This window comes from Parasteatoda tepidariorum, chromosome 4 (genome assembly GCF_982258835.1).
Source record: "Parasteatoda tepidariorum strain Cologne lab strain chromosome 4, Ptep-v5.0, whole genome shotgun sequence".
Classification (NCBI taxonomy): Eukaryota; Metazoa; Arthropoda; class Arachnida; order Araneae; family Theridiidae; genus Parasteatoda; species Parasteatoda tepidariorum.
The window spans coordinates 108,268,566-108,283,145 of NC_141758.1; the positions used below are offsets into that span (position 1 = coordinate 108,268,566).

The 14,580-nt window shown below is 27.5% G+C and overlaps 1 protein-coding gene across 1 annotated transcript in view; it reads right to left on the reverse strand.

Moving 5' to 3' along the window:
* Positions 1-3,065: 3,065 nt before the first annotated feature.
* Positions 3,066-14,580, reverse strand: part of pch2 (pachytene checkpoint 2 protein) — a 31,403-nt gene continuing 19,888 nt past the window's right edge. The window contains exons 8-11 of the mRNA XM_016053896.4: positions 12,416-12,569; positions 11,543-11,667; positions 9,425-9,494; positions 3,066-4,508 (exon numbers count right to left, since the gene is read on the reverse strand). Coding sequence (XP_015909382.1) covers positions 4,413-4,508; positions 9,425-9,494; positions 11,543-11,667; positions 12,416-12,569 — 445 coding nt within the window. The 3' untranslated portion in view covers positions 3,066-4,412. The remainder of the gene's footprint in view (positions 4,509-9,424; positions 9,495-11,542; positions 11,668-12,415; positions 12,570-14,580) is intronic.

The following is a 14,580-nucleotide window of genomic DNA, read 5'->3' on the forward strand; positions in this document are numbered from 1 at the left end:
TACTGATAAAAAAATGAATATTAATCATGAATATAAGCTTATATAAAGTATTTGGCTCTCCCTTACAAACCAATAAAATAAACTGTGTTTTTAAGTTCCACCTTTAAAAATTTGATTTCCGAAAACTTCTGTGATCAATGATTTTTTAAACGTTTGAACCTTCGATCTCCGGATCATTGTTAGCGAAAAATCACAATCAGCCCTGAATTAGGAATTAGTAGGTACTAATACAAGATAGTTTCTAAAGTAATTATGCCAACTTAATACAGACATATATTTACAAAAATATTTAAAATAAATTGTAATTTTTTTTAATGAATATTTTCTTCAGGTTTTGAAGTATAATTTCATTCATGTTGAAGGCTTTATCAACAGAAATGAAAGTGATGAATGTAAATTATTGTTTGATGCTCAAAATAGATTAAAGGATCAGGAAAAAGAAAATGTGGATAAAAGTAAATTAAAACATTAAGTGTAACATTCCATTAGCTGTATGTAAAATTATTTTAAAACATTCCAACTATATACACTTTTAGTTTATTTAGATATAGCTTTAATTATGTAATCAAATTAAATATACCTTAACTATGTAACTAAGTTCTGTAATTAAGGTATAAATAATGCAGAAAAACTTGTTCTGCCATAATTTAGAATTTTTTTTGTTTTTTAATCTAAATTAATCTATCTTCATTTGATATGGAGTGTTTTAACAAATTTATGAGGACGTTTAGCTTAAATGAAAATAACTGATTTTATTTATTAAGTGATTATTTTGCAATAAGTAAATAATTTTAACCATTTTAGCAACACTAATAATGTAACTTACCGAAGTTTCTATTAGTATATCAGGTTTAAATATTATTAAAAAAAATTATTAAATAAAAAAAAAGATTTTTACCAACCTTGCTTTACTTTTTTAGTACCCATTTTTAACAGCCTAAATTTGATTCTAGATCGGAGAAGTGAAACATAATTTATTATTTGGTACAATGTTGTTATAATGTATTAAAAACTTTTGGTAGGCAATTTTTTTTCTCACTTTTCTCGGATTATACCAAGGGAAATGCTTGAAGCATCAGAAATAATAAAACAGTTAATTTTAAAATTTTTTTTTAACTTATTTGTTCTTGGTAATTGTGAAAAATGTTTTGGTGTCATTTTGAAATAGTTTGCATCTATTTTTAAGTTTTTTTAAGTTATTAAAAATAGATGCAACCTTCAGAGAAATGGAAAAACCTACCTGAACTGGATGCCAAATCAGGATATTTTTAGAAGATAAGGACTTTGAAAATGTTAGTTGCTTTTATAAGACCCTTGGATAAAATAGAAAAAAAAAATGTTGCAACGTATTCAAACTGATCATATAAAGTGGCGAGATTAGAAGCAACGGACGCAAATAAACAGACACGATACCATCAGAATCTCGTAGCTGGCTTATCGTGAAAACCGAGCTGAACTGCATGAAACATTTGTAGTTTAAGTTACAGATATCTCATGCTCTAATAAATGTCTAAATTGTTTCAGGCAACATCTGTGCTAGAAAATTTCTTGGCAAAACCCCTAGCCTGAGTGATAAAGATGTGATCAACTTGTATACAGTATTGTGAGAAAGTTATGCTGATTATGCCTCTTCTATAATTTAACCACTTATCAAATTCTTAAGTTTAAAAGTGAAAAATATATGCATAGTAAGTAACAGAAAAAATCTATTTACTGTGATATTGCTCTGCAAAATATCTGGCAAAAAAAAAGAAACTTATTAATGTTAATAAACCAGCTAATTCAAGATGCTCTAACAAGATAAAGTGCCATTCAGAGTAAAAACATTTGATACAATCCATGTATTTTTTACTCAATTTTTTTTTTTTTGTGCAAGTGAGATAATGTGCTTTGTAAGCAAAGGAGTAAGATGGAGACTGCTCATTCCCTTGTTAGAAATTTTTTTTCTCCCCCTTTTAACTCGCCCTCACTGTTACAGCCTTTCGACTATGTTGTTGTAATTCCCAGCTTCAAATATCTTTGGAGAAAGCAAATGCTTCTTATAATGAGGATTTTAAAGTTCTTGATAAGAGATGCTTGGAAAAATGTGACTCAATCCTGTATCCAAAATTGCTATAGAAAAGCTGGATTGATTGTGAAAAAGTGTTGGTCACTTTCACGAGGAAGATGACTTGCTACTCTTAGTCTAGTTGTGACAAAAGAACATTAAATTTTGTTTTGAACATCAATGACTACATATTAATATGTTCATGCGAGGTCAGAGAAGGTGTAAAAGCGCAGTTAAATGCAAGTCAATGAAGTGATAGTGCCACAGACAAAGAAACTTGGCCTGAAAAAACTGACATGTTTTTTAAGGCTCTTAAAAATATAGATGATGAAAAGAATCAATGTTAGGTGAATTGCTTTCAGATTCTTTATTAGAAGGTAAAAAAATAGTGCTATGATAAGATATAATTTAAAAACAAAGTAGCTAAAAAGTATTTAATATTTCTAACTAAAATGTTCAAAATTATTATAAACTAATCACTGAAGAGAATAAAATCGTAGTTATCTTAACTCCCGCTTAATACTTTTATGAATTTGTAAAGACTAAGATCTAATTTGTCTCCTGGGTATTAAAGAATAAATTAAATTAGGTCAGAAACCGTAAGAAAAAAAAATTACTTGCTCAAAATGTTTAATATATTTTTAAATAAACATAAAAACTAAATTGGTATAATTGAATGTTTATTTAAGAGCCTTTATGGAAAGCAATAAATCAGTCAATGGAAGCAATCAGTTAATGGAAAGCAATAAATTTAAAATATTCATACCACTTAAATCCACAAATACTCTTTTTAGGTTAAACAAATAATTCATATACATTATTTCTTTTTATAAAGCCTTCTATGTCAACAACTATTCTTAAATAATATGCATTTTTTACCTGAAATTCAGTATTCAGTGATAAATTTGACTAGAAGCATGCCAACCCCAGCCTATATGTGGGTCCTATATTATATTTTTAAAAAAAACTTTGTGTAAACAATTCAATGAAAAAAAGAAAGAAAAGTTTCTATCGCAAAGACATATCACTTCAACTTTATTACAGAGTAATCTCAACACATAGATTAAAGAAAAATTTTGTGGACATAACTAACAAAAAGTGAATTTAAGTACACAAATAATTTTCACTCTTGTGGATGACAGTTCAGCAAGACTATTGCCTTCAAATTATAGTTCATTTTTTAAACATTCTTCTATGTACAAGACTAAATACATTTTCCAATTATCACAAATAAATTTGAATAACTTTATCAGTAAAAAATATGCTAAAATAAATAAACCAGAACATATGTAAGTGAATTGATTACAAAGGGCATATTGTAAAATTTTGCATACCAGAAATATCATGAGCCAGGTAGGAGTGCCGTAAATGATGAACACATTTTTTGTGTTTTCTAATTATTGTTGGAATTTGCATTCGTTATTTGATGATTTCACATGCTAGTCAAATCATTAAGTTATAATAAAACAGCTATTTCAGACAATTATTAGAAAATGTGAAGATAAGATATTTTAGGCAAATAAAGCACCTGAGTAAAGGCCCATAATAAGAAAGAACCCATGACTACGCACAATAACATTTCTAGTCTTATGATCTGCCCTACCTCCAATAAATTTGTCAATGTTATGTGAGGACATTTCTTTTTTTGAGAAACAAAACAAATTAGGTTAAATGCAAACTTCATTGTGTAAAGAGAGATAGTGTCATTATTTTTTTATATTAAAATTAAACTTACTTAGTGTTCTGTTCATATACATTGCTCCACTTTAAATTCTCTCTTGCAAACTGGTCAATTTGTTTTATTTGAATTACATACCCTGAATGAAGGCACAACTCTATCATATTTCTGATATACGTATCTCCATATAAATTAACTGCACTACCAAAATAAAGCCTTTTTAAGAATGGAGATTGAATAAGCTCTCAAAGTATATTTCAAATGTATGGTAGACAATCGAAAGTTATTTATGACTCAACATCATAAATAAAAATTAGTAAACGTCATAGGATTTTTTTTAAGAGGATGCTATACTGCAGAAGAAACCTTTCATGACTAATTCTCTTTAATCCACATAAGTTCAGGTACACCATAAAGTTTCAAATACTGAATTTTTTATATCAAACTGCATTCAAATTATAGCAAAATTACACAGGGGGGATAATAGTGCATTAGTTTGTTTACATTTCGATAATTTTTTCATCATTTAAAATTTCATAGTTAGCAGTAGGTTAACTTAAACTCACTTTTCTCATAAACTTTAAATTACATGAAGAAAGGGGAGAAACAGAATTTGCTATAAAAGGTTTCTCTCTTGGTATAGTGTTCTCTTAAATAGTAATATGTAACAGTCTTTGAAGTAATGTGTTATACATGAGCATTGAGGTGTTTAACATCGTGCCAGTGCTTCTCAACTGCTTTTGATAAGGCATCTAAGAAATCATCTAAGGTGACTAAATTTTCCTACAACAGAAAATTTTATGTTAGAAAAAGTTGTTGCTTATGAAGTGAAAATTTGATTTTTAACTAAACTTGTAAAAATGAATGAAATCTTAAAGGAAAAATAACAAAATCTCAGAAATGAAAATCTTTATTAGTTCTGACAAGAGGGCCACGTGGCAGAATTTTTTCGAGCTTGCTGCGACAATTCTCTCTAATACTGACACTTTTCTGAAAGGTATTTTTAATAGAAGCAAATATATGTGTTACTAATTTAAAGTAACCGGATCACTTTCTGTTTACAAAAAAAAACTTTACGTATAGAAGCAGAACAGTACATAATTTTTTTGTTTATAAATGTAAGAATTTAAAAAAAAAAAATAAATATTAAAGAATACAAATTCTAATATTGTTGGCGATATTCTCCTGTTCTAAAACAAGGTGCATAGCCAGAGATTTTTCATCCAAAAATAAGCACCTTTTAAGTACTTTTTAAGCATTAAAAAATATTTTAATCACTTTCCAAAAAAAAAAAAAAATTCATAACTAGGATCTGTGCAGTAACAAAAATTATTTTTTTCTATTGTTCATAATTTATAAATATAAAATGAATAAAATTTAAAAACATTTACAAAAACTTTACATAATCATGATAAAATAACTAGTTTCTGATAAATATTGCAGAGAAAATTATAAAAATCATGAATTTTTTTGTAATTTAGAATGACAATCGATACAGCAAAGAAAAAACCTGTTCTTAAAATATAAAAAATTAAGCACTTTTTACAAATACTAACTAAAAAAGCACCTTTAAGGGCTTTTAAAAAACGTAAATCAAAAATAAGTGCATTTTAAAAACTGTACACACCATGTAAAAAATATTTGTATAGTTATCCTGTTTAAAATTTTTGCTACTTGGAAATTACTTTTTATAATATCATTCTGAAATTCCAGCTAAAGCCAGTCATTGCAAAAAAATAGTAGGGAAAAAAAATCAATAGCGTTCATTCCACCTCTTATTTGTGAGAAAGGCACTTTTTGAGTATAATTCTGCAGAAAATATTTCGAAAAATTCTGCAGATTAAAAAAAATCTTAACTTCTTTGCTTCCTAAAAAAAAAATCTTTCTGCAAGAACTCTGCAATGTCTCCACGATTCTGCCATGGGGGTTGGGGGACATGACTTAGAAAATTATATTTGGCATGAAACTTTCTATATTATTAGTATACTTTAAGGGTTATTCCCCCCTTAAAATAACATATCACACTACGCAGATAATTTCAAGAAAAGCACATTTGAAAATTTAAGCTCACATCATTACATATAAAGTAATTAAACCTTCATTTCGTTAACAACTGAGCTGCAAGATACCCGCTGAATTGTGAAAAGACTATTGTTCGATTAACAAAGATTGGTTTATATCATCTTTTCTTATTTTTTAATAACCTTTTCTGTTCAGTATTAATTTAAATTTATTTTATTTACTGTACTTTTTTTAATCATTAAATACTGTTTGACCTTTAAACTACAGTACTTTTTCACATTTTTTATAAAGATTTTTTTCTATTTACTAATAGTATTAAAATAAATTATATTTCTTGGTTACTATATCTTAATTGATAACTAAAGTGATAAAATGAATTTGGTTAAAATATTTATAAATGATGGTTACAACAATTTTAAAAAGTTTTTTAGTAGATCAACTTCAAAAGTGTTGTTCATGTTAACAATTGGCTTTTATTAGCTGTGCAAAATGCCAAATTTTTCCCAATAGTTATTGTTGTTTATAATACAAAATATACAATAAAATGAATTAATAAACATGTAACATTTTTAACTATTTTAAGTTTAAATTATTATTATTAAACCATTATTATTTTATAAAAACATTAAATTATCAGGAGTGACTGTAAGCCCAAGTCAAAATTCCGGAAAATTTCTTAAGTTTAAAAAAAAACTGTTTAAATTGAAAAAAATTTAAACAATGTTTTTTTCCTTTTTCTCAATATTTCTTAGTTTACTAAAAATATATTTAAAATTTTACACATATCGACACACAATTTTACAAATTTACACTTACCTATAATGACCTGGAGAAGTAATTAAAAATTTACAAATATGTCTTTCTTTCTTGAGTTTATGATTATAACTATTTACTGATAAATATGAATATTAATCATTAATATAAGCTTATCAAGTATCTCTCTGGCTCTCCCTTACAAACAAATAAAATAAACTGTGTTCCACCTTTATAAAATAAGTTCCACCTTTGAAAATTTGATCTCCGGAAACTTCCGGATCACTGTTAGCGAAAAATCCGGATTTTTTCCGGAGCACAATCCGCCCTGAATTATTACAGCTACTTAAATATAGAAAATCGCACAATTTAAAAAATATTTGTTAAAAAACATTAGGAAAAAAATAGAGTAAAAAAGTTCACTGCATGACTGTGTCACAGTGGCCTAGTGGCAGGTTACCTGCCACTAGGCCACTGTGCCGTAATTGAAGTTAATATTAACTAGTATGTAAAGTATACTTAAATTTTCAAATGCATATTTTTTTTTTTTTTTTTTTTTTTGCTGGTTTAAAAATCAAGAAATTTTTTGGTACCCATTCTAGACAATTTTCAAGGAGGAGAAATAAAAGCTAAAATAAAAATGCAATCATCAGCTTTGAAAATATCATTTTGTGCAGCATTTTTCCGAAAAAAAAAAACAAACATGGGCAACACTTGACATTTTTTTATAAAAATCTAATATTAAAAAAAAAATTATAATTATAGAGGTTCTAATAAAACAATTGAACAATAGATTTTTCTATAAATAATTTGCAAAATCATATCTAAATACAAATGATAAGAAAACGCAATACAATATAAACTGGAAACAAAGATCATCAAAAGAAAAAGAAAATTAAACCATTAAAGCAAATGGACATTTAATAAAAGTACTTTCGATTTCGCACTAAATTTAATGAAATGTAAAACAATGTTTTCATCCCAATCTGTCGGACGAGAGGAAAAAATGAAAACAAGTTTAACTACTTTGTAATTAGCAATTGGACATATTAAGAAAAAAAATTTGACAGATAAAATGTTGATTTTCTTTTTCATAAGATGACCAAAAGTCTGAAAGAAGATTAACAACTTGAAATGTTTCAAACAATTGAATTTTGCGATTTTTATTAGCATTATTAATTATAATAAATTTTAAAAAAAAACGTTAAACTGATAATTCAAATCTTTCAATTCTTAAAATCTAATATTTTTAAATCCCACACTAGTATTCATAGCTATTGGGACATTCTGAACGCATGCAAAAATCTAAAAATCAGAACAAGTAATTAATGAAATATTTTGTAACAGGAATATCAGGACAACTAGAAACCCTGCTGGTTAGTGCACTTTAATATTTTAAGGTGTGAACACCCTTAGGGTATACAGCTAATCCAAAGTTTTTTATCAAAGAAAATTTCCCAAGTCATGCCATCCCAAAAAAATACATAAAGAACAATAATTAATTTTTCTAGATAGCAGTATAAAATACGTAAAAGCAAATAATTGTTTTACATACTGTGTAAAAAAAATTACATAACACTTGTAGCTTTTAAACTATCATTCCTATCCACATGGGGAACATTTTCTTTCAATTCAGCAAACAGAAAAAAAACTAACTTCCCAACATAAGAATTTAGACAAGTCTAAACTTGTATACATAACATACCTTAAAACTTTTTAAATATTTGTCTCATAGAGATTCGTTTAATTTGATTCAACATAAAAAAAAAAATATTTGCAAAACAATACCTCGCTTATCCATACTTAAGATTCTCTAAAATCTCCCAGATTTAAAGAGGTAAACACTATGGTATCAGATTTGGTGCTTTTATATGCTGAATTATAGCTCTCTCCCACTTGGGTGTATGTTACTTTCCCCATGGCAGAATCGTGGTGTCATTGTAGTAGAACGTTACAGAGTTCTGGTAGAAAGATTTTTCCCTTGGGAAGTAAAAAAATTTGGTTTCCTTTTCTGCAGAAATTTTCAAAAGATTTAATTTTTTCTTTAGATTTATATTCAAAAGATGCCTTTCTCGTGCATGGGAGTGGGAAAAAATGCTTGTGATTTTTCTATTTTCACGAGAGAATGAAAAATAAAGAATAATGAAGTAAAAAATTTTGGTTTTCTTTAATGCTGAAATTTTTGTTCTATTTTTTTATGCAGTTATGACTATTGATTTCCACATAGTTTTTAAAATCCTATATTTTTAATACCATATAATTTATTACAACAACTGGATCTCGAATTGAAAACATGCATTTAGTTACCCCTTTTGAAGAGTCTGATTCGAGTGATTTCGATATAGATATTTTTTCCCCCCGGTAGTTACTGCCATGGATTTCAGGATTTTTTTTCTTTTTTTTTTAATGAGATGATATACAAAATGCAAAAAAGGAAATAATTAGTGTGTTTTCCCCCTACAAAATGCGAGAATATCTGCCATAATATTAGAATAAAGAGAAATATTACATATTCAATAAAAATAATAACTTTATTTTATCCAAAAGTTTCTTTTTTATATATATTGACACTTCTGTTACTTTAAATAAGAAGAGTAACATGTATATTTGTTATTATTAAAAGTATCTTGCAGAAAGATATTAGTACTAGAAAGATATATCACTGAAAGCCTGAAAAAATTCTGCCACAGAGGTTCCTTCCTTTTTGTAATTTCATTTTGACATGTCATGTTTAAATGAAATTCAGTCCTAAAAATTTACAGTTTTTCTGTAACCGACCTGTCATATTGGATAATATATTGCTTATGTAACCTTCCTTAAAGTAAAAATAGTTATATTTACTATATATTTGTACATTTTCATGTACACATTTATGTTTTTAAAGGTTGAGCAATCAGAAAATATTAATTTAAAAAAAATCTTACTCCAAGAAAGAGTGAGCAGGCAATGAAGGGCATCTTGCGCAGTGTTCTCCCGCTGAGTCCTATACTTTGTCTGAAATAAAAGTTAATAGATGTCTATCAGTCAATTATCAGTTATACGGGATAATCACAAATTTCATAGAAGAGGGTCGTGATAGCCTGGTTGGTAGTACACTGGGCCCCTGTCCAAGAGGTCGTGAGATCAATCCCTGCTCTTAGGTATAATCCTCACTATCCACTCACAATTAGATACAATTTTACTGTTTATACAAAGATATCCTCTGAAATGAAATCAATTTTTTTCATCGTCAAGAAAATTATTTAAAATATTTTGTTGTCCCAGAACAAAATAATAAAGATGAGATGTAGTTGTACGATAAAGATATTAAAAGAAATTTTCCCTTTATGGGTGATTTTATTTTTATTTTATAACCGTCGTTGAACAGCCGGCCCAATTTTATGAGCTTATGATTATTAATGTTCAACTCTGTAGCCTTGTAATTTTGAGCCCAATACAGAAGACAAGGGAACTCCTGGATCGAGTACAGTGAAACCTGCCAAGTTGACCACCCTTGTAAGTTGGACACCTGCATAAGTTAACCTCAATTATCAAGAGCGGAGTTTTTCCTATATAATATAAAGTAAAACCTTTGTAACTGGACTACCTGTCTATATTGTATGTTGACCACTGAAACAAGTCAATTTTGTCTAGGAGTATTATGAAATTCTATTCTAAAACCCTCATAAGTTGACCAGAAAAAGAAAAAAAATTCAGAAAACTTTGTCATTTTGCAATGTATGTTAAAATTTCACTTGTTTGGTGAAATAGTGTAAAAAAGCTAATTTAACCCTTTTGTGAGTTGACCATCTGGGGGAACTGTAGGGAGTCAGCTTTTAACCATCACTTTCATTCAAAACATTGGGCTGATGTAAAGTCTAAACAACAGCGCCAAACAACAATGAGGCAATATTTTTTGTCAAAAATACGTTTGTAAGTGTAGTAATAAAAGAATAAATTTTAAAGTTTTCAAATAATTTTGTGTTGTTAAAATTTTTAAATTACATGTTTTCGTGTTCCGATATTTTAAGAAATTGTTTTTATTAAACACTTCACATGCATAACTAACAAAAAAATTTCTAAAAAGGTTAGTTAAATATTAGAATTATATGTAACAAATTGAAGTTCATTCAGGTTTAAACACATTTCTTACGATATTCATTTGGCTATTTGCTAAATAAAATTAGTCGAGTAAAAATAATTTTTTTTAATATATAGCAACATGATATAGGAAACGAAAAAGTAAGCAATGACCCCTCCCCCTCAATAAGTTGGCCACTTGTCAAAGATGATCACTAAAACAATGCACCACAAGTGGTCAACTTACACAAGTTTTACTGCATTAGGAGAAATTCTGCCTTTGTGGAAGACTTTTTGATGGAGCTAACCCGCATTTGCGTTACATGTAGAAGAAGACCACGAGAACCTCCCACGGTTAGGCTGACGGCAAGGGGTCTCTAACCTATGAGCCGCCTACCATTGAGGATATTCCATGTCAGCACTGTGGTTGGTGCAAGTCGGATGCGGAATACGTATCGACTGGGATTCGAACCCGGTTCGCCTCATTGGAAGGCGAACGCTCTATCCCCTGAGCCCTCACGGCTCCTTTATGGGTGATTGACTGTGTGAAACAAAGTTAAAACTTGTCATGAGACTCATGGGTCACTACTTCTGATGAATGTTACAACTTCTACCTAAACTGGACGGGAAAAAAAACTTATAATATTGTACTTGTTGTGTTTTCACTATAATGCGTTCTTTCAATCTAATAATCTTTTACAATATAAAAATTGTTTCTCTGTTGTGGCACAAAATTGGCAAATTTTAATTATTTTTTTACTGTTTAAGATAAGAATAGATTGGCTTGATAATCAGTTTCCTTTGGTGATGTAAAGTAAACAATCAATCATGTAGTTTGTTAAACATAATTATTCCAGCAAAACATATTACAAGCAGACATCTCACCGGTGATAAAACCATAGATATAATAAAATAGCCTTTTGTCATAAACAACAAAACAGTTTTTTTAGTAATAGTAAAAAATAAATGAATATATAACATACTTGGAAATTGTCACTAATTTTAAGTCTCTGTTTTCAAATACTAAATTTCCGTTTGATGAGGAATCTGGTTGGCGTAATAGATTTTCCATTTGCATGACTATTTCTGATGTGCAAATTATCCCAGCCTATCAAAAGTAAACAACAAAATTTATAGTGATGTAAGATAATCGACAATTAAAAGATTTTTTTTACATATTTCTAAAAAATTCAAATTAATAGAAAAAAATATAAATGGAGCAAATAAAACATTTCCATTCCATTGAAAGCATATATTTATATAACACAATGAAGAGACAAAAGAGAATTCAAGAAAAGAGAGCAATAAAAACCAAAATTGAATATCACATTGGAAAAGCATTGTTAAAACTTAAATTTCATACTCATCTTATTCCTATTTTACACTTTTTAAAATTTTAATTAAAACAAGTAATATAAATTGTTTATTTTCCCTTTAAAGTCAATTCCTACTTAGTTTAACAAAGAAATTTTTTTATTCTAGTCACTTTTTATTAAATAATTAAATTTTTTCCCGTATAAAACTATAATTAATTCATGAAATTTAATGAATGAATTAATATTTGAAAAAACTGTATTAACATCAAGTATCATCCACTACAAGTTTTAAAAAAATGTATTTGAACACTTGAGTGGATGAATATATAGTATTTTATTAATGATTGAAAATTTTGAGCAAGATTTAATATATATATATATATATATATATATATATATATATATATATATATATATATATATATATATATATATATATATATATATATATATATATATATATATATATAGGGAGAGTGTGAACTAATAGTTGGAATTTTAAAAATATGTATTAAAGCAAAGTTTAAATAATTCTGATACCTTTGATAGTTCTTCTATACAACTGCTGTATATTTGATAGATAGCTTCTACATTTGGCAAACCAATATATTGCTTTATATCAGCACGGTCTATTAATGCAACATCAATGGCATCAGTGATATTTGATGTGGTGAGAATTAAAACATTTGGATACCTGAAAGCAAAGCACGGCATTTAAATTCACAGGAGCATTTGAAAACAAAATGTTTTCATGACCTAAAGTTTAAAAAATAACATATTATAATAACAGCCAGGGCTACCACAGAAAAAAAAATTAACAAAATAGTTGCTTTTAGCAGCATTAAGCATGAAAATACTTGACTAAATAAAACCAAAATTTTTTCAATAATATGACTAAAGATTTATTGAATGACTTAATTGCCATATACCATGATCCATTTAGTCAAGTTGGTGGCAAATATGATACTTTTTATATAAACGTTAGTGTTCTAGCATTAAATTTTTATGTAAAAAAAATTTGTATGTTTACAGAAAATTAAATACTTTTAATTACTAGAATTCATTAAAAAAAAAAAAAAGAACATTTTTTTTCTAAAATATTTTTCGTTTTATCAATAATTGATTTAGCAAATATTGCGTGTGTGAATATATATATATATATATATATATATATATATATATATATATATATATATATATATATATATATATATATATATATATATATATATATATAGTAAAAAGTGATTACTCAAATTCGAAATTCACACTCAGTAATATATAAAAAATTGAGTTTTTCAAAATCATCCAGAATTTTGTAGTAATAACCGGTAAAAAGGTAATCAAGAAACAAAATAGACTTACAAAGGAATTTGTGCAAATTGAGCGCATTAAAAATTGATGACTCAAATTTGCAATTCAAAATTTTCAACATATTTTATTTTTGAAGGAAAAAAAATTAATTGTGTTTAGAAGCTCCTGTGGGCCGCAGGTTGCCAACCCGATTTGTGCTAAAAACATAGCTAGGAGTACAGCAAAGTTTCTCAATAGTCCTCTTTTCCTGAAAATAGTTGCTTTTTTCAGCCTTTTCAGGCAAAAAAAGTCGCCGCAGGTTGAAAATATTTGCAAATAATGGCATTTTAGTCACCTGTGTGCAACCCTGTAATTGCAAAAGTTCCAATTATCTTAAAAAGTCAATAGAAATATATTTCTTAGCATTTAAATTCTTTTGTTTCATAGATCGTCACACAGATAATTTTAAGTTAAAATAACATAAATTAGTTGACTAATTGTTTGTTAGTTATTAAATGAATCAACCAGTTTTCTTACATACTAAATATTTAACTAAACAATGCTCAGTAGTATATAAAAGCATTACTTTTTCTTTTTCCCATAAAAAAAAAGTTCAATTTTCAGCTGGCTATCCAGCTTTGTTACAGTTGCACCCGTTTTTTAAAGTTCATTTATAAAGGAAAGAAAAGAAGCCAAAGTTTGAATACCTTGAACTTGATATAAAGCCCTAATTTCATATACTGTATACCCTTGGATGTGCAGTGCAATAAAGAAAAAAAAAGAGCCACCCAGAATAATTTTTGATTTAAGGATCGGATCTTCATGTTTTAGGACACAGATTTAATGATTTGAGGGAGTGACTTCAAATATGCTAATTAAATAGTGCAGACGATGCTTTCAATAATAAAATCAGACACAAAAATGTATTTTCTCTGAATAAACATACCTTTTCTTCAACAGATTCGGATTTCTGTCACCTAAAATACAGGGGGCAGCCGCAATCTGGGAAATATGGCCTCCAAAGTCAGGAGAACGATCCAAAGTTCGAACCCCTTGATGTTAATTTTACTTTTTGCAGACAATTATAAAATTTGTTTATCAAAAGATAATTCCATGCAAAAAATAAATTTGGTAAATATTAATTGTTTATTATTACTTTATTTCATAATAGTCAGATAAATTTTGAATGGTAAGGTAAAAAAATTTGTATGTTATTTTAAAGTAGGTAATTTTACATGGCAAAATACAAAATTTGAACGAAATCAGTTTATTAGTTCCTGAGAAATCAAATTTTAAAAAAGTCATCCATTTAAAATTCAGTTTCTAAGGAACTATTCAACAGATTTTGATCAAATTTTGTATTATTCCGTTCAAATTTTGTATTATTAATTTTGTATAATTTAAAATGATGT